Raw genomic sequence first — 27,067 nt, 5'->3', positions numbered from 1 at the left:
TGAGCCGATAATTAGTCAATTAATTAGTTCATAAATCAAAATGATCTGTTTTAATCCAAGAAACCATTGCAGTGGGTTGTCATGCGCAAACTCAGAACCACGATAACTTCTAAAAAATATAATAAAAAGCCCGGACTTTTTTTTTGTAGCTTTGTATCACTTGTCACAAGAACCCTATGGAAATTCACTATCCAAATCCTTTTTTTTTAATTGTAATTAAACAAAAATTAAAAACTTAACTCTGTAATTAATGAAAAATTCAGCTGTCATTTTTTATTTTTATTATTTTTCCTTCTTTACTAACTACTGGCAGCTCTTGTGGTACGGTAGGATTCAAAAGTGGCATCTAGAAAAAAGGCGGGAAATTTAAAAAAATTTAAAAATAGAGAAAACTAAAAAAATAAAAATTTTTTTGAAATCAGAGTTAAAAATTTTTCCAGATTGAAAATTTGACTTTTCGTAGTTTTGGATGATGTAAATCACAGGTCGATATAAATCAAAATTTTAATCCAGGTCAATAGAATGCAAAATTTTAATTTTCGTAGAAAAAAATTATTTTTTTTTAATTTAATGAAAACTGTTCCTGAGACATTGACCAGAAATTCTCATTTTTAAAAATACTCGTTCATTATTGACAGCAACACATTTTTGAAATCGCGATATTTATATATACGCGATACTGAGCTTCAGATCTGATAAATATTCAGCTGAAAAGTAATAATTTTGAACGGAATCGATTTTAATGTAATTTTAATAATTAAGAGGTTTTAACTTTGCTTCATTATTGAGACGAAATTATTATTATTATATCGAATTTTGGATTATTAATTTATTTTCCGATTGAGAAAATTATCAGATGTATTAATAGATATTTATAAAACCATTTTATTTAATTATTTAAAATTATAATCAATTCATGATGAAATTTCTATTAACGAGGTAAGTGCGATGTATTGGATTTGAATGAATTATTTGTAGATATATTTTATTCACTAATATTATTATTATTATTATTATCATTATATCTATTATTGCACGTTCTCAGTAAACGAAATACTTCTGACATGAAATTATTTCTTAATTTAGAGCGAATATAAAAAATTGAATTTTTTATGACCCATTTTACTCCGAGTACTTTGAACTGCTTGAAATTTTATAATAATTTTGAAATGAATGAAAAAAAATTTCAATTAATTTTTTCAAAATTTTATTTGGGTGACGAATTTTACCCCAATAATTCAATCAATTTTTTTTGGCAGTAAAAAAAAAATTAAGTCGTAATTAAAGATAATGAAAAAAATAAACAAATTATTTGAAATTTTTTAAATTAATTTCCATTGGCGGGCTCGCGACTGTTTACTAGTTCGAAGTCAGTTTTCGGATCAACTAAAATAACTTTAGAAATAGTTCCGGTGAACTCAATAATACCATAACCTACGACCCCGATTATTAAAATACCAATGAGTAAATACAATTTAGTGCTGGTGCATAAATAAGAGCTATAAGAGTACGCAATAACTGAACCAGTGGCTTCCCACAGTCGAAAGTTCGAGTACGCTGCTTCTTCCATTCCAGGAAACAGGATCCCACTTAAAGCTGAAACAATATTACAAGAAAAAATCAATTCACCCCCAGATTCATCAACGATAGAAACAAATTTCGAGTCCATACGTCATAAGTTTTTAATCAAAATTTTGGTCGGTTTCCATATTGGTTGGCTCATATGGAGCTTGAGATCGAAAAATTGGGAATTTTTTATCAAAAATCTAATAAATTTAGATTAATCTGATTTTTTTCAATTAAATATAACCGCCATCTTTTGCTAAATTTCGAAACTCTAGTCATATTCAACGGATGGTAAGTCTCATTCAGAATTCTCGTCTTTTGGGATAACCGATGCACCTGCCACCTACCCTGATAGCCAAACTGCCGGAAAGTTAGCGACGACTGTTACAACTTGTCATCAAATTGATGTCAAAAGTTGTCAATTCCATAAGTTGACAACTGGACGCCAACTTCCTAAGAAAGTTGAAAGTAAAAGTTGACTTCAATTTCCTCAGAAATTTGACGTCAAGTTGACATCAATTTGATCGCAACTAAATGATGTCAATTTTATGACCAGGCAGTCAGGCTATCAGAAAACTTACAGATGATAAGTATGAACTCTTCCATCATTCCAATAGCCGATAAAAAAAGATTCATTCTTTATCATATTAAATTTTGATTGAATCTACCTCGCGTATGATCGGCCAATCACCGACCAGAGCAATAAAAGCAACCAAATGATAGATGTTTTAAAATGCGTACCATTAACTTGGACCAGCCAAATTGCATCGCAGATCCCCCACAGTCCCGACATCAGGTAAAATATACTGCCCTGTTCTGGCGTAGGTTTCCAATACAAAAGTGCTATTATGAGGAGCAAGTGAAGTAGAAACGCAAAGACAACAACTGGAATCCGTCCTGTCAGTTTAACAATTGATCCAGTTGCTAAGGCAGCGACTGCATTTGCGACACCATAACAAATCATGACAAAACCAATGTTGCTTATTCCATATGCGCACGAAACAAAAGACTAGTCAACAATAAATTACAAGGTTTTGAAACCTTTCAAAAGACATCCTAAATAAAAATTCTATTTTACTCACTGCATTGTAATCAGCGAATAGAAACGCTTGTTCTGCTCCAATAAAAATTGTTATCGGCAATATAAGTAACTGACGTTTTTCTTTCAACAGTTTTAATGTTACGGCGAGCAATTTGAGCCCCGATTGTCCGGTTGCTGATCCAGTTCTACCCTTATCGTACCTGAAATAGTGTAATGATAATAGCATAATTCTGGTAATGCAAATTTTTATGTCGGGTTTGATAGTTCTTTAGTCAATTAAACTGTTTGCGATATCTACTTGCACATTTAAAGTGTTGCGCAGAGTGCTTTAGTAATGACATTTAAATTTCCAAATGATTTGCTTACGTTAAATTGCTGCTGCATTTTTATGACAGACTAAAGTTGGAGATGGATAAAAATTGCAATGAAAGGTTGTTAATATATGAGTCTGATGAAATTTCTAGTCAATTTTTTTTAATTTTATCAGCAAAAAAAAAAAGTTTTTTTAATAGTATATTACACACCTAGGGAGAAAAATAGGACATTATGATACGGGTGTATAATTGCTGACAAAAGTCGTAGGCTGGGGTGACAGAGACGCAGATTGGGATATCCAGTTTGTAAGAAGATAGCGCATGCGCTAAAACAGGACAGAAATTTAAACTTTTGGTTCAGGTGCAAGTTTTAACATTACAATTTTATGGAAGCTCTGAAATCTTGCAAGTTCGTGGAATAACCTATAGGTTGTAGACGCAAGTTAACTAGAGCTATATAATTTTATAGAGTAATTAAATACATTCTTGTTGATTAAAGTAAGAGCAGGTTATTACACGGGTTAATAAATTATTTTATTATTTTTATGACGTTTTCCTAATTGAGCTAAAAATTTTTGAAGATTTTGTTGGTGATGACGCTTGCAAAAAATTTTCATAACTTTTTTTTATAACGAAGTGGTAATTTTAGAAGTTGGTAATTACTGTAAATACTGAATAATAATTAACGTATTAATGTGGTAGAGATGTTTTGAGTGATTGCACAACTCGAACGCGAAAACGTTGAGTATTTTATTTACACATTGAAAGTTCTGACTGCTTTACTCACGTTTAATTATTTCTGCGACTTTTATGATAAACTATAGTAGGAAATAATTTATGACATCGCAAAGAAGGTTTATTTATAAATGAGTCTGATGCAATTCCTGGTCGGTTTATTTAAATATTAATGACAAAAAAATAACTTTGAAAAAAAATATTTATGATGTCGGTCAGATTGGCCGGATGTTTGTAAACACGATAACTTCCGATAAACGCAACTAATCGACCTAATTTTTTTTTTCATTAGCTTTGGATTTTCATAGAACAGAACTCTATAGAAAATCACTATTTTATTATTTTTTGTTTAATTATAATCAATAATTAATCCCTAAAACCGATAGTGGATGACTGAATCAGCTGACATTTTTTTTTAGTGTTTTCGCTTTCTGCCGACTGGCAGCAGCACTGGCGCGGCAGTCGCATAAATAAATTCCGTTTTTTGAACACATGAAAAAATGGCGGGTTAATTTAAAAATTTAAACGCGACATAAATCGTAGATATACTAATTCAGACAGATATTTAAATTAATAACCGACCAATGGTAATTAATTTTCGTATTTCAATATCCTAATTAATTATTGAAGCTCTTCAACATCCACTCATAAAATTTTATAATATAATTCATTTAAAATGTTTTTCGTTCTATAAATTTATAGTTGTCTCTGTCTAGATGTTACGTATTCACTAAATGAAAAAACATTAAAATTCAAAGTGATCAATTCTAATAAATTAAATTATTATATAAGCGTTCGCGATGTACAATTTTTGATTAAAAAAAATGTTTGTTATTTTTAATGCCAGTGAAACTTGAAGACGATAAGCAGATCTGGGAAATAATGCCGGGATAATTTATGAGGCTATTTAATATGCGCATCGCTGGATACAAATAAATTAGTGATGAGTAATGTTAGATAATGATTGATTATTCTCATGAAGATTAATCACTAATTGCATTTATATATTATAATATAAAAATGCTAATTATTTATTTTTTAATTTAAAATATTCATGGTATTGAAGTCTCGGGGTCCATTTAAATTAATATGATTTTTTCTTCCATACGAAACTGGGGTGAAAAATGAGTACCGAGGATTGAAAAGTGTGTAAGATAAATTACATGACGGCCAGTGTACACAACAGTAAATGTTTTGAATTACCTTGATAAAGAATCAACTCCAAACGCGACAATCAGAGACGCCAGGACCATACAGCCAAGATAAATTCCGGATATTAAATGGATTCGCTCGACCGGCGGTGGAGCTAAATTGGGATTTTCTTCAACTATTTGACAAAAATTAGCTCCACATATTTCAGATACTTTTGTGCTGTTCAATTCTACTACTGGCAAATCTCCTTTGCCGTAAGATAATACTGCAAATAATATCTTAATAAATAATCCACTTGTTTTTAAATAAATATGATAAATGTGCCATTACCAGAACGAGCTCTAGCATAAAAAAAAAAAGGCAAACATTTTTCTTGCCGTAGAATGAAATGAAATTTTTTTATTCAAAATTAGGGTTTTTTTTTTTTATTTTTGACCTGATAAATTTGATATATATGAATTTATATTTATATTAAATTTATCAAGTATTTAAAAATTTTTTTTTTGCCGCCAAATTATTTCCCGCCAATTTTTTTTTTTCTCAGTATTATAAATATTTTTCATCTTAAAAAATATATACTCCAGTATATTTAGGATCGAGATAAATTTTTCTCAGCGGCTTTATTTCCCCTAAATTTCAGTGACAATTTATATAAAAACTTTTTATCAAGTTATAAAAAATGGTCCCGTAATTTGAGTGTTCCAGTACTGGTACATTTATTTACAATGGTAATAACAATAATTACGAACCAGCTGAAGAAATCAGATTACCCCAGACCTGTGCCATTTGATAAAACATAAAAAACATTCCGAAAAATCTGGTAACAAGAACATCAGCTCCGAGTTGAGATATTGTTGCATAAGCTTCTGAAACTACCGTTAAATATGTACACTTAGCACACCACAATGGCCCACCGCCTAATCCAACGGCCAACCCAGCTGGAATCATTGTCATGAACTTGGGGTAAAACTGCGCGGCTATAAACGGAATATATGCAATAAATGACAGTGAAATTGTCCATTTACATCCTAACCAACTGTAAAGTACAAAATATTGTTACCGCTATATAAAATAACATTTCATTCATATATTTATTCATTTATTTATTTGTTTGTTTTGTTGTCCTATTTTTTCTGCACTGTGCTGTGTTTTGGTTTTTTTTTTTTTTAAATTTAGTAGGGGCATTAATTTCCCGTCGAGTACTGACTTGCGGAGAGATTAATTTCGGTAGTGGACGGATAAACTAAGATAGACGAGAGCTAAACCCATTAAATTTGTCAAAGAAATAGGAGGGAAGATAATTTCCGGAGTCGACTAATCGAAATTTCCTGAATTACTCTTTATATTTTTTTTTGATGTCAATTTGTTGTCAAACTCTTTGAAGTTTTTTTTATAAATGTCGATTAAATTTATTGCTGATATTAAGTATATCGGATCTCAGCGCGACTAAATATTTGACATATATTTAAAGGAATTTTTTTTGATTAAGTATGAAGAGTTTGAAATTTTTAAATAATTAAAATTAATAATTTGTAAAGTAAATCGAATATTTGAATTTTTAGATAAAAATTTTTATTCAAATTCCGTATGAAAAAACAATATATGGTTAAAATATATAAAGTCATATATGTTTGAAACAAAAAAATATATGATATATTATAAAAAATCATATAGAGATTTTCGCCGATTTAATATAAAATTATATACAGTAGTAAATATATGTATTTTATATATGTAACTTATATGTTTTTTATATTAAGCCATATATACATTTACATTTACCTTATAATATATTGTATTGATATATTTCCTTTTATATTCAAAAAATATGAAATTTTTATTTAAAATGAAATATATGGTAGCATATAAGTTATATTATATATGCCACCATATATTTTCTTTGTTATATTTAAGCATATATTTTATTCGGTGTATGTATATGTATATGGATATATTATATATTCGCTTCAAATTAACTAATTTCGATAATTTTATCTGCAATTTAAAGAATATATCAAAATTTATATCTAATTTAATTGGAGTGGGTCATATATATAAGAAACCTTTTTTTTCCATACACAATATAAATATATGTTTTTATATATGATCAGAATATATTTTTCATATATGATAGAAATATATATTTTTGTGTATGATAAAAATATAGTTTTTGTATATGACAAGAATATATATTTTCATATATGATGAAAATATATTTTTTGTATATGATTAACATATATATTTTATATATGCTAAACATATACGGACTCGTATATGATGAATATTATATTTTTTAATATAAAAAAAAATATATCAGAAAATGTAGTTAAATTCGCCACATTTACTTCTGATATTTATGATATATTTTTACATATATTTCAACCATATATGTTATTTTCATACGGGTTTAAATTCAATTGATACGATATTTCTTATCAGAATTTCCGTTAAAAAAAAAAATTGCTTCCGGAGCAGAATCAAAAAATTTTTTAGGCTTCCACTTCACTCAATTAAAAATAAATATGAATCTGAATTTTTTATTTAAAAATTTTTAAGGTGTCCATTATACCCAATCGTCAGTAAATTATCTGCATACATCACGATTCATGTAATCGACAGTAATTAATGTTAATGAGCTAAGAAATTACCATTGAGTAATTTACTCTAATGACGTCGAATACTATCAGTAAAAAAATAAATGAACCCACAAATTAGAATTTATCTAAAGTCCGTTTGTCCAGTTGACATAGATTAGTTAAAAAAAAAAAAAATATGAAACGTACCTTATCATAAGTACAGGTAAGAAAATATTACTGAGTATAAGACTTCCATAGATAGAGGCGAGTGTAAATGTACCGAGTGATTGGTCGGCATTTATCGAACTCTGGAGGTTACTTGCACCCATGAATGCCGTAAAATGAATCATGAATGCAATCCCAATCATTATTATGTTTTTTAATATTCTCCATCGTTCTTTTGAATTAAAATTACTCCTCAAGGCATCTGTTGCTACCAAGTTTGCCATTATTACGTAAATTAACTTTTTTACCTGCAGAAAGAGATCTTTTTTTTAAATTTTTTAATAATAAATTTGCGGCAATTAAATGCAAATGTCGTTTTTTTATGATAGGGTTATAGGCAATTAGAATAAATTGAGAAATTATTCTAGTGTTGGTAAGTAATTGGGTCAGTTTATGAAAAATGAAAATTTGAATTTTATTGAGTTGGCGCCAAAAATTTTTTTTAGGATAATTGAATAATAAATTGATAATTTAGAGGGGATTTGAAAAATTTGAATGTAAGACTGCGGTAAGAAAGTTTTTTCATAAATTTGTGACGTATGTGGACGTCGGCGTTGATTTTATGAGCGATTTTGAATTTTTTATGGGAATTTTTACCTGGGGAGGCGGAAAAAAATTATTATTTAAATTTTTGTAGATTGGTGATCTATGGAGATCGAAATTAAGAGGCGGCAAATTATGAAATTTTTTAAATTCAATATTTTGGATTTTTAAAAATTTCGGAAGCTTTGAAAAAAATTTTGAATATTTTAAATATAAGAAATTTGAATTTTGTTTTTAGTTATTGAGATCTATTCAGATAATAAAGATCGATATAGATCATACTGAGGAAAAAAAATTGTGAAAATTTTCATTTTTTGAGAAATTTTGTGACTTAAAAAAATTTTAAATTTTAGAAAATTTAATTTTTTTGAGTTTAGGGATCTATGTAGATCTCTAAAGATCTACCAAGATCGAAATAAAATTATCATATTTTAGAAATTCAAAATTTCCATTTTTCATGAAATTTTGGAAAATGAAAAAATTTTTAATTATAATTCTCAGAATATTTAACTTTTTTAAATTATTGAGATCTACTTAGATCTGTAGAAATTTATGTAGATCGAAGCTGAGAAAAAAGTAAAAATTCAAAATTACAATTTTTAAAAAAATTACAGGACTTTTTAAAAAAAAAAAAAATTGAAAAGTATTTAGTTTCAAGGAGTTTTTTATAAATTCAAGTAATTAATTAAAAATAAATTGAAACATTAATTGAAGTGGAGTTAATTCATTTGCACACATCGAGTTGATACATTTTAAATCTCCAGGAAGTGTCTCATTACTCTCGACCCTTTAAAATTATACCTCCAGAAAATAACTTGACCTCAAAAAGCATCACATGTTTCAGTACATAAATGACTGAATGCTCAATCGCTTTCCGACTATTACTTCATATAAAACATGACATTCAATGAGAACCAGTTCAAAGAGCTTTAATTTGTTAAACCCTCAAAGGAAAATCGCTTTGAATGCTTATCAATGACCCGAGTATCCAAAAAAAATTTTCAAAGAAAAAATTATAATCACGCTCCTCATTAATCCTACTCAGCTTTAATTGCGTTAATTACATAAATTAGTATTTTAATCAAGCACAAGATTCGTTTAAAATTCTATCATCTAATTGTCCATTAAAATGGCAATCGCCTCTAAGTATCCACTTTTATTTTTATCGTGATTTAAAAGTAAGAAATTATTAACAAAAAAAATTTTTATGGTCGGAAAAAAATTTTTATGTCCTTCGCACGGCAATAAAATTCTTAATTCTATTGTTCCGGTCTATTAATTTTTTTTCTACGTGCGCTGGATTGTACATATTTCTATATGACTATTATATTATAAAGAAATTTTTATATCTATATAAAAGTACTTGACACAAAATGAGACATTATATTTCAGACAAAACAAATTTTCGTACCTACTATACAACAATTAAAGCTCATGTGATAATTAAATAAATAAATCAACAAAATTTTAAGAAATTACCCATTTTACCCCATAGTATAACTTTTTTAGTTCTCAATAAAATAATTTAGGTGACAAGAAATTGAAAAAAAAAAAAAAAAAAAAAAAAAAAAAAAAAAAAAATCCAATCTGGTCAAATTTCCTGATTTTTTTTTTTTTTTTGAGGTCCGTAATTTTTATTTATCATAGAAATTCTTATACTATATAAGAGTACTTGAGACAGAATAAGACATAATTTTAAGACAAAAAAAAATTTTTTTCAAAATTTTTCGTACCCAGTCTACGACAATCAGAAATACCCGCATGAAAATAGCATATATGATAAATATATATGGATTAATATATAATCAATATGGGAGCATATAAGTGGCCAAAAACGATATATATTTTCTTATATATAATATACTAAGTTTTAATATAATTAATTATATACGTAAGTTTATAAGTTAATACATGTATTATATATATTTAAAATCATATATGTAAACTTATAAGTTAGCACATATATGTATTACATATATTGATAATTATATATGTAAATTTGTAAGCTAGCACACATATATATTCTAAACAAAATGTTTGAATCTTATAACAGAGAGAGAAAGACAGAAAAGAATGTATTTTATTTATTCTTACATATATGGGGAGACTTATATGCTTCTATATATCGAAAAATATATAAAAATTTATAAAGTTGAATACATGGTACATATATCGTGGCATATAATGATTAATTATATATGTATTCTTATTTGTTTCCATATATAAATAACATTTATGTTTGAATATATTGAAATTATAAGTTTTCAAATATATAAATAATATATTGAAGTTATACGAAAATATATGAAATCACATAAGAGAAATCATATATAAAAATATAATAAAATCGGCCAAAATCTATATACAGTTCTATATAAGATTTCATGTATTGTCACATATATATTTATATCTGTAACATATATTTTTTAATATATGTTAACCATATATATTTTCATGCGGGTAAAAAAAAAGTTTATTAAAAATGAAAAATTTTTGTATCTGGTCAAATTGCCCCTTTTCTCATATAAACCATAACCATTTACACACCCACGTATATATATATATATATATTTTTTTTTTAGAAAATAGTAGATAACAACTCCGTAAAAAAATGACAATGCAGTAAAATATAATCTTATTACCTACGTGTTACAATTTAAAAATACATAAGTATACTTTTACAAAATCTTCAGACAAATAAACATTTATCGCACGTAAATATAATAAATAATTTAAACTACGAAGCAGACACTTGTCTCAAGAATTAATTTAAATAGAACAGCACTGCAAGTTAACACTTAAAAGCAGCTTCAAAAAAAAATAAACCAACAATTTTTTCTCAACAACAACGGAAACTTTTTTATCTCCGTAACTTTAAACGGTCCCCGAAGTAACTGATCCCGCGGAGGTATTTCATTATCGCTGATGCAGCTAAAAATCAATCTGGTTATATTTCCGTCCTTGAATTGTCTCTATCATCTAGTATAATCTACCTTTCACGTCTCCATTCGTACAAATAAATAAATATCTATCAGCATAAACTTTTGCAATCGTATACTTTCCAGATCAATGATTATTACCCCAAGTTTATTTTTTTAATTAAACAAATAATTGATGTCAATTAAAAATAATTACCATTAAATTTCATAGTTTACAAATTCATACTTTCATTAATATAAATATATAAATATGACTTCGGGTAATGATTTATGAATTTTGTTACGAGAAAATAGAAGCCTGACTGATCATAGTGTAATTAAATTGTCAATAATTTACCCCCGGGCAGAAACTACGCGCAAATAATTGAAGCGCATAAATATTTGCTGAAAGCATTTATTTATTTTAATTAATTTTTGTAATTGTTCGTTCAATTAGCATTTGTAATAAAATACGCTACTGATTTATCAGCTGTCATCTTTCATTAGTCCTTGATTAAGAATAAATTTATGTATAAAATAATAATATGAGTTATTGAATATTTATTCATTGAAAATAGTGCGTCAGCATTTTACTTTTGTCATTAACATAAATGGAAGTTTCAATGTTCAAATTCTTAAAGTATTTTTAATGATAATGATAATGAGAAAGTAATGAGGAGTTCGATTTTATTTTCTGTGACTAAAGCTCGGGCACAAAATTATCAGATTGGAAATAGATAAAAGTAAATTAGGGAATTTACCATCAGAAATTTTGATGGATGCTCAAGTCTGTATATTTCTTATCTTAATGACCAAAAAAAAACATTATATAAAGAAGGAAATTTTTCATTTTCAGTACAGTCGTGTGCCACAGTTCACGAAGGACACTTGTAATTTTCTGTTTTGGAAAAAGTTAAGAAAAAACGTCAAAAATGGTCCGCATACTTGTTTTCGTTTTCCTGCTTTGCTGTCTTTTTGCTTATGTAAGTACCCAATAATTTATTTTTTTTTTTTTATTATCGAAAAATAGACAAACAATATTTTTTTTTTCAATGGCTTTAATTAGTAATTTATTATTTTTACTGAGTAATCGTGCAGAAGTGTGTTCACTAGTTTTTAGTTGGAAAAGATTTTAGAATTATTTCGGAGTGGAATTTATTTTGACTTGTATGCGCTTTGATCTAGTGTTGGTATAATAAAAATGCCTTTTGGAAAAAATTTCAGTCTCGGATTAAATTTTGAAAAAGTCTACGTTACAAATTCACTCCGCATTGACTCCGGATTTAATTCATGATTATTTCAAATATTTTATGAGACTGGTTGGCCGAAGTCTAATAAATTTTGGATTTTTTTTTTAAATGGAAAATTATAAAAAAAAATATTTGGAAAAATTGCACCTATAGTTTGTTAAATTTACTACATGTGCATTTTTTTTATTTTTTATTTTTTTTTAATTAAACTGTTGAAAAAAAATTCGAAAATTGTTAGTTTGTCTGCTAACTTTAGGATCATGAAGTTTTTACATTTTATATTTATGAAATTAATTAAAAATTGATAATTATGTGTTATTATATTTTCAAATCTTAAATTTAAATTTTGAATATCTGATATATTTTTTCATTTTTTTCACTTCATCCATTAAAAAAAGAGCTGAAAAAAAAATCAATTTTTATGATATTCAAATCAGCTGGCGTCTAATAATTTTTGATTATTTTTTAAAACGATAAATTGTCAAAAAAAAAAATTTTGAAAAAATTGCACATACAGATTTTTAAATTTTCTAAATGTGAATTTTTTTGGTTTTTTTTTTTTTTTTTTTTTGTAATTGATGTTGAAAAAAAAATCAAAAAGTTTTTGATTGTCTGCGAATTTCTGGATTTTTAATTTTTAAATAGAACTAGAGCAAAATTCTGATAATTTTTAAAAAAAATCTATTGATATAAATTTTCCATCATTTTATATCTCAGAAAATTATTTTTTACAATTTTCCATAGAAAAAAACTCAATTTATTAAATTTGTAAACAGAACAAATTAATTTTTCTTTATCACCAATTAATTAGTGCCCTCGAATAAATTTAAAATAAATTAAATTACTTCTGCATGCTTACATTTTACAGTTAATTAAAAAAAATTTTAATTACTCGAGATTAATAACTACCATAATATCCGTAATCACCATACAAATTTAATTGATCAATACCACATAAAAAATTAATTTTTTCCCACTAATTAGTTTGGTGTAAAAATATTAATTAAAAAAAAAAAATGATTTTCATTTGTTAATTCAAATAAATAGTAAATGACCCCACGAATTTATGAAAAAAAAATTCTGTCTTATCTCCCTTCCCTTGTTTAATTCAGCAGAAAAATTAATAATTAAAAAAAAAATTTTTGATTTGTGTAGGTAAATTGTATAGTAGTGGATATTCCAAAAGCACAAATCGCCGCTGCTCAAACTACAGAACCTCCTGCGGCGAAAACTGAACAGCTAGGTTTTACGGCCGCTGTCTGGGCAGCGATAGTACAATTTTTCACCGGTGTAGGAGTCGATATTCGTACCTTCTACCACGGATTTTTAAAATTTTTCGGCATCGAACAATAATCTCCAGCAAATTTATAAAACTAATTAATGTTACTTTCTTCGATACAAAATGTATTTCTGACTGATATATTTTTTGCTTAATGTCAGCCTCAATTGTAAGCCGTTGAGTAACAGATATTTTTATAAAATAAAAAAAAAAAAAAAAAAAAAAAAAAAATGTATATCGAGTTATTTCATAAGTAGATAAGAATTCACACATTCAAATATATGAGAAATTTAGTATATATATGATTTACATTCATCGCATGTATATTAGACTATCCTATTAATTACATAATATATACATGTATGTATAATATATAGAACGAATAAGGAGTTATTGTTAAATTATGCAACACACCCTCGACCACGAACGTAAACCGGTTATTTGATCAGATAAATTTGAGATTCTTGCCAGGAATTTCCAAAGTTTACGTACAGTAGCCTTGATATTATTATTTTAAATACTCGATTTCACTGATACTGGGTATGCCATGTGTAATTATGTTACATAAACTATTATTTAATGAGTTAATTAAAAGATAACTTATTTAATGGGAAATTAAATTAATGTAGCTTTGAATAATTAAGTAAATAAACTGGGAGTACAGGTAATTTGGAATCTAGGTACTGTAAATTTAAAGGTAATACTGATGTTTATTACGATGACTTTCAATTTTATTTATGGTTACTTCTATTGACTGAGAAGAATAATTTAGCGCGCGCTCGAGTTTGGAAGAATTATATTTGAAAATTTTATTTAATTGTATTGAGTAATTATTTTTTTTTTTTAATGGAGAACTTGAGGTCTGGGTTCAATATATTTTTAAATATTTAGTTATTGGGAAAATAGAAATTTTTTTTTTTTAATTTAATGGAGGGGTCAAATTTTTTGAAAACTTTGGAGAGGGTCAAGTTGAAGATGAATTTCAGTTTAATTTTGACCACAAAACTAATTTTTTATTATGAATAGAAAACATTTTTCTTTAATTTCCTCCATTTTCTATGAAAATTTTTTTTTATTTAAGGGAAGGGTTGGAATTTTGTAGAAAATTTTTTAGTAAGGGTCAAGCTAAAGATGAATTTCAGTTTAATTTTGACCACAAAACTAATTTTTTATTATGAATAGAAAACATTTTTCTTTAATTTCCTCCATTTTCTATGAAAATTTTTTTTATTTAAGGAAAGGTTGGAAATTTTTTAAAAAAATTTTTACATAGGGGTTAAGCTAAATGATAAATTTCATAATTTACTTCATATTTTATGAATTTTTTTTTTTACACTTTTCGGTTTTCATTAAAAAATTTTTTAGTGTCCATCAGGAAAATTGTATAAAAAAAAAAATTGATCAGAATAATAGAATTCGATTGAGAAAAATTTTAGTTGTACAAAAAAATATATGAATAATTTTTATACTATTAAATATATAAAAAATTTTCGCGGAATTTTCCGGTATTGACTGAATTAAATAAACATATGAAATTAAACCATAAAGATGGAAAGCAAATTTTCATCGGGTTTATAATAATATTGAGGTTAGTTTAATGGTTTAAAGAGGTCGTACGCGATTCAGTGCTCTATATGATGTGAATGTTAAATTTTATACAAAGTATGAAAAGTATAAGAGCGTAGTCGGGCGGTTTGAAGATAAAGATAGTGTAGAGAATGATAAAGCGACGAGTGAGTGCCCACACTTGTAGAGCACAAAGCCATTCTTAAAGAAAAAAAAAAAAAAAAAGACTTTTTCTGAGAGAAAGTAGTTTCGAATGGTGATGCCGCTCGCTATGTAAGCAATAATTCTATTTTTCGGTTTAAATTTAATGGGGTTAAAATAAAAACACATTAAATTATCTTCACAACAACGAGTTTATAGTCGGGTCCTTTGAATAAACTTTGTAATATAATTCAAAAAGTTTGTTTGAATTATAATAAATTCGTTATTATTCTACAGAACTGAATAACAAAACTGATGAATTAACTTTTTAGATTTAATTTTGGTAAACATTTTTATATTCATTGAACCAGAATTAATAGCATTGCAAATAGCTATTTACATTTCGACTTGATGCACATTCAAGACTCGATAACTATTTCCTTAATCTTTTAGAAACCATCGACTAAAAGTTTCTTAACTTGATATTGTTTGTAAAATCGTTATTATCCGCTTTTTGTTTCAAACTTACTTTCTCTCATGATATATATATATATATATATATATATATATATATATATATATATATATATCTTATATATATATATAGAGCAGTAGGGGTGACCGAGGTCAAAATGAAATTGTTTTTAAATAGAATTTTTTTTTCGTTTGAAAATGTTTAAGTATGAATTTAAAACAAGATGGGGTAAGTTGGTCAGCTTTCTCGGGTCGAAAATTTTGATCTTTGATCTAATCAGACTTTATTTAAACTAATTGATCTGTTTTTGAATTTGAATTAAAATTTTGAAACGTTTTTGATCTAAAGACGATAGAAAACAGACTCAGAATAATATACAGAAAATTTTGGATTTTGGTTTGGATAAAAACAAAAATTTTTTGAAAAAAGAATCTGATTTTGATCAAAGATCAAATTTTTCAACCCATACACCGATTTCTATAAAGACAATTTTGAAAACAGCAAATAGCTAATTATACCTCCTCTGAAATTCAAAAAAATTATTTTGAATTTTACAAAATTTATTGACTTTATTCCGATTTGTCAGACATTGAGTCCAATTTAAAATTTTCAATAAAAAAAAAAAAAAAAAAAAAAAAAAAATTTGATTTGTAGTGCGAATTTTTTTTTTAAACAAAAAAACCGACTCTGAGGTAAAATGGGCCAGGCTGATCAACTTAGCCTACTTTTTTTTCAATAAAGTGTAACAAAATATTTTTCAATAAAAAAAGAAATTATTTTTTTTTGAAATGCTCTCATTTTGCCCTGGTATGCTCTATATCTGATTAAAACTGACAAACGATTCGAAGAATACAAAGTAAAGTTACTATCGAATGACACAAAAATAGTGAGTAAATTGATAGACGACGTAGAAAGTTTTAAATATTTGAGCAATAAAATATTGTTTAAATTGAAATATAATATTTTTCTTTATTGTTTCAAGAACTCAATGTATTTTAGTCGAATTGCTACGGCGAGAAACATTATACCAGAGAAAAAATATTTTTTATAGTTTGCGATGAGTGAGAAAAAAAAATAAGTAAAGAGGTATAATTTTGTTCGAAATACGGCAGAGACATTTTCACTGAGAGCTTTTAATGCCAGTAAATCACGTCGCCATTGTGCCAGTTGTATACCAGTGTCAAGCAACGATTAAGGTGAAATTAGGCAGTATTCCATCTTCTCTGTTTATGAGCTAAGATAAAGGGACCAGAATCACGACAGTCGTGGCAGTAGCTGTAAACCTAGATAAATTGATTTTTTTTTGTTTTTTCGTGCCATTTTTAATCTCAAGAGGCCACTATATTCCGGACAAAAAGTCTATTGTTCAAGCGATGAGAAATAGTACCAGGCTTGAAAATGATATAATAAACTGATCAACTGTAGGATATTTCGCTGAAGATTCATAAATGCCCGTGTAAAAAAAATTTTTCTATACGTTCCAAAAAGTTTCGTAAATGTGATTTTCCAAATTTGGGACAGCTCTTAATTTTGAGCTGATCATTCTTGAAAAACATTCAAAAGTAAAGAACATTTTCGATCGAGTATTTTTAATGCATGTTTTTGCAAAATTTTAAAGGAAAAATAACTTGACGGAAATTTTGCTGGCATGTAAACATCGATATTTACATGCCACCAAAAATTGATCAAGACAACAAACTTTGAAATTTCTATGAACTTTTTGACTCTTTATAAGAAATTTTCAAGAACGTCTAGATTGAAATTTTTTTTCGAGTTTTATTTTGAATTTCAAAAAATGATCAACTGAAAGTTTAGAATTGACTCAAATTTGGAAGTTCATGTCTTGTTTGAAATGGTGTCATTGTAAAACTGGAACACTGTGGCCACCTGACGGAAATTGGAATAAACACATGGAAAAATTACTAATGGCCATAGTAATTTTTGCATGCGTTTATTTAAATTTCTGCAGGTGACTAACATAGACCGGCTTTACTATATCACCACAGCATCAAACGATAGTAATTTCACTGTCTATATATATTTGGATGCATTATTTATAAAAAAATAAAAAATTTTGGTATTAAAGCGGTCAGAAACAGTTTAAAGCATGAACTATTTACACGGCGGTTAAACTATTCACCAACAAATTTACATACGTTTATATACCCTACCTTGATGTTGGATTATATATATGAAACTTTTATGGAATTTGGTAACATTAATATACACTTCATCAAAGAGCTAAATGCCTCTTTAAATTTCCGTGTATGTAGCAATTATAAATTTATGCTAATAAATATTTGATTCGAAACTGCTAATGATGTCATCATACATATATAAATATATACATTTATAAACATATAATTATTGACAAGGCAGACCGAACCAGCTTTTAAAAAACCCAATTCACCACAGCTTGCATTTTAAAATTTACAAAAATTTTTTTTCAATTAACTTGGGGACCGTCGGTCTGAAAAAAATTTCCTGGCCCATTTTGCCTCAATAAAGATTTTTTTTTGAGTCACAATTAAATTTTTTAAATTTTTCTAAAGAGAGCCATTTTACCTCCGATTAAATTATTATTTTTTTATCGTTGTCATATTGACATCAAATATATATAGATATATATGACAGCATTGTCATATAAATTTAGTAGGGTCATAAAAAATAAATCCATATAAATGAAGAATTTAATGATAAATAAAAAAATGGTCAACATATTTTTTTATGTGTGTCTTGGAGTGTAAGTATAATTTGACAAATTAATGTACTATGACTTCTGTTATTCCCGAGAGAAACGTGAAAATGAAGTAACTTTATTGTCCACTAAAAACAAAGGTCTGAGACGGAAAATTTTTTTTTAACGCTCTCATGAGGAATCATTTTACAACTGTGACTTACTTACATACTTGCGTCTAGTAGCACATACAAACTTTCTTTTATAAATAAACTAAATGTTAAATAAATTTCATTAATTAAAAACTGCAGTAATTGTTATTTTTACTGTAGGCCGTAAAAACAAGTTGTCTAATTGTTGATATTTACGGAGGTTGAATTAAGTTATTATTTATCGACTAAGTTTGGGTAGCAATTTTCTTATTTAAATTTTTAAAAATGGTTATTTATGACTGCATGCAAGTTTTAGCATTACAATTTTATAGAAGCTTTGAAATCTTGCAAGTTCGTGAAATAACCTATAGGTTGTAGACGCAAGTTAACTAGAGCTATATAATTTTATAGAGTAATTAAATACATTCTTGTTGATTAAAGTAAGAGCAGGTTATTACACGGGTTAATAAATTATTTTATTATTTTTATGACGTTTTCCTAATTGAGCTAAAAATTTTTGAAGATTTTGTTTGTGATGACGCTTGCAAAAAATTTTCATAACTTTTTTTTATAACGAAGTGGTAATTTTTAGAAGTTGATAATTACTGTAAATACTGAATAATAATTAACGTATTAATGTAGTAGAGATGTTTTGAGTGATTGCACAACTCGAACGCGAAAACGTTGAGTATTTTATTTACACATTGAAAGTTCTGACTGCTTTACTCACGTTTAATTATTTCTGCGACTTTTATGATAAACTATACTAGGAAATAATTTATGACATCGCAAAGAAGGTTTATTTATAAATGAGTCTGATGCAATTCCTGGTCGGTTTATTTAAATATTAATGGCAAAAAAATAACTTTGAAAAAAAATATTTATGATGTCGGTCAGATTGGCCGGATGTTTGTAAACACGATAACTTCCGATAAACGCAACTAATCGACCTAATTTTTTTTTTCATTAGCTTTGGATTTTCATAGAACAGAACTCTATGGAAAATCACTATTTAATGATTTTTTGTTTAATTATAATCAATAATTAATCCCTAAAACCGATAGTGGATGACTAAATCAGCTGACATTTTTTTTTAGTGTTTTTGCTTCCTGCCGACTGGCAGCAGCACTGGCGCGGCAGTCGCATAAATAAATTCCGCGTTTTGAACACATGGAAAAATGGCGGGTTAATTTAAAAATTTAAACGCGACATAAATCGTAGATATACTAATTCAGACAGATATTTAAATTAATAACCGACCAATGGTAATTAATTTTCGTATTTCAATATCTTAATTAATTATTGAAGCTCTTTAACATCCACTCATAAAATTTTATAATATAATTCATTTAAAATTTTTTTCGGTCTATAAATTTATAATTGTCTCTGTCAGAGATGCGATATTTTGTTGTAGAGGAAAACTTATAGAAATTATCGATAAAAAACTCACGGTAATAACTAATGAAGTTTATCAGATCATGAACATCCGAGTGTACACTCGATCTTTTAAATTCTTTAATCAATACGACAAATAAATTTAAACATCGCCCATTTTTCGACATAAAAACCAAAAAACTTTTCTTAGAATCCAATAGAGTCATATCTAATTTTTTTATCACATAAATCGAACGTCTCCAATAATGGACAGTATAATAAAATATAAAAGTCTAGACAATACTGACTATCGAAATTTACAAAAAAGTAAACATGTGTCGGTTTTTAGAGGGTGCGCGTTAGCAAGGATTCCGCACAAGAAGGGTAGGTAGCGAAACAACCGGTTTCGCAGCCAAACTTACTTTTAGTATTCGCGCGTCTCCATATCGTGCAGGACGTTTCGCGATATTTATCAATAGACTGCAAGATTATACTAACAATCATCCGTTAAACCACTGAGTGATTTTTTAAAATTATATATTAAGGTTTTTCTTTAAAAAAAAAAAAACACGTGATTATTTGTGCCAACTGAGTGTCATACTAATCTCAACTTTTTTTTTTTTTTTTTTTTTTCTAAACAAGGCCTTATTATACTCAAGCTGATAAATTTATGGTAAATATATATGTTTTACATAAAAATTACATACTTTGAAAAATTTTGTAATGTCAATAAAATTTTCCGATACTTCAGACAGTATTTTATAAATTTTAAACCAGCGGTTATTTTTAAAAAATATTAAACTTTATATATATGATATATATAAATCCTGGTGACAATTATTGCATAGTAACTAAATTTTATCTCAAAGTTGTAACTTCTGAGTCACGTTCATTTTTCTTAGATATAATTCAACAGAGGATATATATATATATATATATATATATATATATATATATATATAAATTATTAAATAGTTATAAAAATTTTAGTTAATTTGAATTTTTACCGGGTAATTATATTCAAAATTTCCTAAAGAGTATTACTGATAAATTTTATTAATTTAATTTTAATCAATGACAGAAAGTCATTAATTGAATTATTTATGCAACTATCATAAAATACGCGATAATAAAATTAACAATGAAAAAATGCATATTCATAAACTCATTTAATTATTTATTTAAATAAAAAACAATGATAGCGTTGATTTTTAAAAAATCAAAAAATGCCGCGGGCATATTTTCATACATTTATGCAAATTTTCGGGGTGGAAATTAAGTTATATTTTTAAGTTAGTATGAATGTTTTAGAGAGCAGTGATGGAGAAGGGGGAATGTATGATTGAAATATTATTGTTGATAAAAGGATGACAAGAGATAATTGGGTATATATATACATACATATATATATATATATATATATATATATATATATATATAATATATATACATATATATGGAGTTTCATTTTGGTACAACATGGAAAGATATATTGTGAAAGTTTTTTTTTGTCATGAATGAAGTTGATATGAGAATCTGTTGTTAGTATCATTTGTAAATATAATATATATATATATATATATATATATATATATATATTTTTTTGTTTTTATTTAGTTCATTTATAACTTGTATATACTGATATTTCTTGTTTAACACGTCAACAAAGTTTATTACTTTTCCTAACAAATAAACTATCGAATTTTTTTTTTTTTAATGTTATTTATTATTATAATCTTTGAAAACCAAAAAAAAAAAAAAAAAATGAAACAAGTATAAAAAACACTTTTTTAAAATTTTTAATACTCTGCCCATATAAAAAAAAATTTCAAGTGTTGACTATTCTAAACTTCAAAACGTGAGACAAAGAAGAACTTTTTTAAAACTTTTGAAAATTCGAGAATAATTCAAAATGAGTTTTTTCTGAACGCACTGCACTGAGAAATGTCAACACAGTATTAAGTCAAGTATTTTTCTGTGTATTTTCAGGTTTGAAAATCGGTTAAAAAAAAGTTCGTTATCGAGTCCATTTTAAGGTTTATAATAGCCAACACTTTTTTAACCTTTTTACACCGGTTACTGTTCTAATTTTTTTTTTTTTCTACTAGAAATAGAGAAATAATTTTACTCAAGTAATAAATTATCTCCGAAAAAATTGGAAATAAATTTTCTGTCATAAATTTGAGGGTTGAAAAAAAATCCAACCCAAACAAAATTTCGATTAACAAAGAGGTCAAATATATGAGATCATAAATAAGTTAATTAAAAATTTAAAAAATATTTTCCCGCGATAATTTTATTTTTACTCAATATTTAATTTTCTACTTATTTTCCAGTGATAAATTACAAGTACTCATATATATTACTAGCAAAGACGTACCTAAATTTTGTATTGACATCCTTTTGGTGTTAAATCTTTTATAACAATTTTTCCCGTTACTATCCCAAAAAAAAAAAAAAACATACAATGACTGGCCATTACTATATTCATTCAATCATTGAAATCGTTTTGGTTTTTTTTTTCATTCTATCGGTCATAAATGCTGGGTAAATAAATACAAGAACCGAATAAAGAGAATATGTCGTAGCTAAATTTTTATTTGTACTAAAGATAAAAAAATAAATGCGCCCAGTAGGACAGACATTTTATGAAAATCGATAGCATACTCATGAAAATAACTCTCATAACTCAATTATCTAAGATCTAGCTCCTATGTAGCAAAAGATGTTACCGAAATCCCAAGAGGATTTTTATTCTTACCATACCTTCATATGTTTAAATTTATTGGAGGATATGTTGAAAATAATACAGGAAGTAAGATATGTTTTTATTTCTCAGATTCTTGATTTTCCTTTTTTTTATAATTTATCCAACCGATACAAACAGCATTATTTGTTTTTACATTTATTTACATGCCGAAGACAGTCTGCGATAAAAAATACATATACATATATATGCATGTATCGATAAGGGAGCTTTACATATAAAACGACATGAGGATAAAAATCGTGAATTTAAAAATTTTTATATTTTTTTTCTGACATCTTGACTTTTGTTCTCAATTTTGTATCTGGTATTTTTGTTTGAATGCGTATTTATGGTAATCTGAAGCTATCAAAAAAAAATTTCACTTTATCGATGTTTTTGACATACGAAAATAAAATGATTTGAACAGAATCGTTTTAATTTTTTTTTTTTTAAGAACAAAATTTATTTTTTATTCAAGTTCACTTTTTTCTTTACGTCTATACAAAAAAAGTTTGGAAATTTTTGGAGCAAAAATTGTTCGAAAATTCAAAATTGGGAATTTTACGATTATCAACTTTTCCGGATAATTTTAAAATTTGATTTTTTACATGGATCATATCAAAAAGTTCGAAATTGTTTGACTAAATTTGGTCTGTAAAAAAAAAAAAATTAACTATGGGAAAGTAAATTTGGTAGCAGGTACATTTATGTAGATCACGAGTACAATTATGTCTTGGAAAAGTATTGAATTGATTAAAAGATTAAAAACTTAAATGAATAGAATTAAGAAAGTAACCAAAAGTCTTAAGAATTAGCGACATTATTTGTATTTTAAAATATAAGACCACATTTTCTGTGGTTTAATGTTTAATTACAACAATGGTTCAAGAACAATACGAACAGTCCTATTGAAATTTGTACATGTATATATATTTATATATTTGTATTCCTTTGTGTTTCTCTCATTAATAAGCAGTACAAATATATTCGGTTTTACTAAAGAATTTTAATTAAATTAATTAAAATTATCATCAAATTTCCATTGAGATATCAAAAAATAATCAGAATCTTATTATTAAATTTTGTGTTTTGTTTTAAAATTAAAAAAATTTATAAAAAAAATGATTTAGTGTTATCATGAAGCACTTTTTGCGATAGAGACAATAATAACAAAATGAGCCCTAAAATAATAGAATAATAATAATATTCTGTAAAACTCAATTAACGTTTCATCGTCAACTTAATTATACTGTAGTCTTATCTCAAGTACTTTAATCATGATACAGTGAACAAATTGGGGAATTATTCGTATTAATAATTCATATAAAAGTTTTAAAATACGCATCGCCGTGATGTATTTAATTATTATTATTATTATTATTATTATTATTATTATTGAATGAAAAAAACAAAACTTTTTAAATAATGAATTAAAAGTTTGTAATTGTTTTATAACTTCGTAATAGGGCTTATGAAATTTGCGGGTTTCTTAATTTTACTGAGGGTTAAATCTTTCTAAACAGATGCGCAATTATTGTGCAGGGGGTTAAAAAACAAATTTTTTTTGAATGTGGGCTTTTACTAGGGCAGGTGCGCATTTTTTGTTTATTTTTGGGAAATATTTAAAGACGGGAGTTTTGAATTGGCATTAAAATTTTATTTTTTTTTTTTAGGTTTTATTTGTCGCAATTTCTAAGGTCAGAGCGATTTTAGAAAATTTTTAAACGACCTGTATGATAAAACACTATATGGTTAAAATATATAAAATCATATAGAGATTATCGCTGATATAATATAAAATTATATGCAGTAGTAAATATATGTATTCCATATATATAACATATGTTTTTTATATTAAGCCATATACATTTACATTTACCTTATAATATATTGTATTGATATATTTCCTTCTATATTCAAAAAATATAAAATTTTTATATGAAATGAAATATATGGTAGCATATAATTTATATTATATATGACACCATATATTTTCTTTGTTATATTTAAGCATATATTTTATTCGGTGTATGTGTATGTATATGGATATATTATATATTCGCTTCAAATTAAATAATTTCGATAATTTTATCTGCAATTTAAAGAGTATATTAAAATTTATATCTAATTTAATTGGAATGGGTCATATATATAAGAAACTTTTTTTTTCCATACACAATATAAATATATGTTTTTATATATGATCAGAATATATTTTTCATATATGATAGAAATATATATTTTTATGTATGATAAAAATATAGTTTTTGTATATGACAAAAATATATATTTTCATATATGATGAAAATATATTTTTTGTATATAATTGACATATATATTTTATATATGCTAAACATATACGGACTCGTATATGATGAATATTATATTTTTTCATATAAAAAAGTGCACATCAGAAAATACAGTGAAATTCATCACATATATCTTCTAATATTTATCATATATTTTTACATATATTTTACATATATGTTATTTTCGTACGGGATTGTTCGAACACATACTTATGTTTTTATGGTGTTAATAAGAACTCATTAAGAACGATGCTTAAGTTGATTGGCAGTGTAACCAAAATTTGAATATTTCACCACTGCTACATCCTATTATTTTTTAACGATACTATAACCGGTTATCTACCTACTATAGCTGTATCCAATCACTAATGTACTGCATTTGATGATCAATAATCGTGATTCACGATATTGTTTGTTGCACAAATATACTGAATTCCGAGAGTAAACACCTGGGTAACATAATTGCGATTAACGATCGAAATGTTCAACAAGTACTTGGAAAAATTTAACGCTTTTTAGTACTCGTAGGTCTGCTAGAAGTCACGCAGATCTAATTTTGAAAAAAATCAGATCACGATGTTTCCAAATTTTGGATTTTGATGAATATTTTTCCAAATACTTTTGCGGTCATCAAAATCGAGTCCGACAATCCAAAAATTTGATTTCTTAGTTGAGAACTGATAGCCGTTCAAAATTTCTTAAAGTAATTTGGAAAAATCTACTATCTATTATCTACTAGGAATTTTTTGTTCCAATGGTCAAAAATTATAACTACATATTTTGATTTATTATTTGAATGCAGAAGGTAATAAACGATGATGAACGATTTAATAGGATCCGTTTAACGGCTTTTGACCCATTTGCGCCCGTCATTTCTGGCTCAAACCAATCCCTCTTTTACAAGTGTGTATTTGTGTTGAGAAACCCACCGAGGGATTTAATTAACTGGACTATCGATTTTAATCGAGTACTTGTAACTCCCTATAAAATAATACTTTTCAAAATTCAAAAGTTTAAAAGTATTTTATAATTCCACAATGGATTACCAGAGCAAAGTTTACGTTGACGTATTTTATATTATAAATTTATTATTTGAAATCCAATCAGAAAATCGCGAACTTAAAATTTCAAATAAAACTTTCGATTGCGTCCAACTCACGCCAACTTATAATCGAAATTTATAATGACAAAAAGTTGTCCGATAATTAATTTATAGAAATTTCTGAAAAAAAAATTAATTGAAAATTCAAATTCAAATTATAAATTTTTGATTAATATTTTTTGAAAATTTACAAAATATCAAAGTCAAAATCGTTTTTACCATAATCCAAATAAAAATTTGATTTTCCGTGGCAGTCTTAATTTGTAAATTTAAAAAAAAAATTGAATTTTAATCGAAAAAAATCAAAATTTATGTCACTGAATTTTCTTTACGTCACATGTCCAAAAACATGGAAATACTTTTATCGTAATTTATCACAACACGTAACCTGATCAATATTTTTTTATGAAATATTTATTTAAGTAATTTTTCATTATTAAAATATTTCAAGTATTTTCGTTTCACTACCAACGCAATAAAAACATATATTGTTTTATCGCATATATAGTAAAACAATAGAACAATAAAACAAACTAAAAGCGAAAAACTTTCATCACTTTTATTTGTATTTTTTAAAAAAACCCGGCTTTTATTCATCATAAAAATAAATAAATAGCCGAGGAATTTAACAAATAATAATAAAATATTTTATTCTTATCACACATCACTCACTATTCGTTTTTTCACCAGATTCAAATTACCAAAGTGTTTCTCCCCATTTTTATTTTTTTTCCATAATACACTGTACTCATTATTTGTATTCCCACATTCTACTCAAACTTTGTTTTTATTCCCTATTGCGTTCTGTGTTTTTTTTCTTTTTATCTGCGCGCGTGCATACACGTTATTTTATTAATCTCATTGACATTGAAATAAGTCCTCTCCCGTAATTTATTAAAACTTTCATTAAATAAAGTGTAAC

General features: G+C 26.3%; 1 protein-coding gene across 3 annotated transcripts; it reads right to left on the bottom strand.

Annotated features, from left to right (window-relative positions):
- Nucleotides 1-1,298: 1,298 nt before the first annotated feature.
- Nucleotides 1,299-26,895, bottom strand: LOC103574725 (UNC93-like protein). Of its 3 annotated transcripts, none has more exons than XM_053741856.1 (7): nt 26,818-26,895; nt 7,593-7,858; nt 5,559-5,845; nt 4,861-5,074; nt 2,649-2,808; nt 2,308-2,575; nt 1,299-1,596 (listed from the first exon to the last, which is right to left on the bottom strand). In XM_053741856.1, exons 2-7 carry the CDS (start codon nt 7,832-7,834, stop codon nt 1,328-1,330), a joined length of 1,440 nt encoding a protein of 479 aa, XP_053597831.1. In that variant the 5' UTR covers nt 7,835-7,858; nt 26,818-26,895; the 3' UTR covers nt 1,299-1,327. The 3 variants fall into 3 exon arrangements, with proteins under 3 accessions (XP_053597831.1, XP_014299187.1, XP_053597832.1); XM_014443701.2 differs by lacking the exon at nt 26,818-26,895 and adding an exon at nt 10,796-11,016; XM_053741857.1 differs by lacking the exon at nt 7,593-7,858 and having other exon boundaries at nt 26,818-26,857.
- Between the last annotated feature and the right edge of the window lie 172 nt (nt 26,896-27,067).

The sequence above is a fragment of the Microplitis demolitor genome, chromosome 9 (assembly GCF_026212275.2).
Source record: "Microplitis demolitor isolate Queensland-Clemson2020A chromosome 9, iyMicDemo2.1a, whole genome shotgun sequence".
Taxonomy (NCBI): domain Eukaryota; kingdom Metazoa; phylum Arthropoda; class Insecta; order Hymenoptera; family Braconidae; genus Microplitis; species Microplitis demolitor.
Note: the sequence above shows the minus strand (reverse complement) of the source record. Positions and strands in the feature narration are given on the sequence as shown.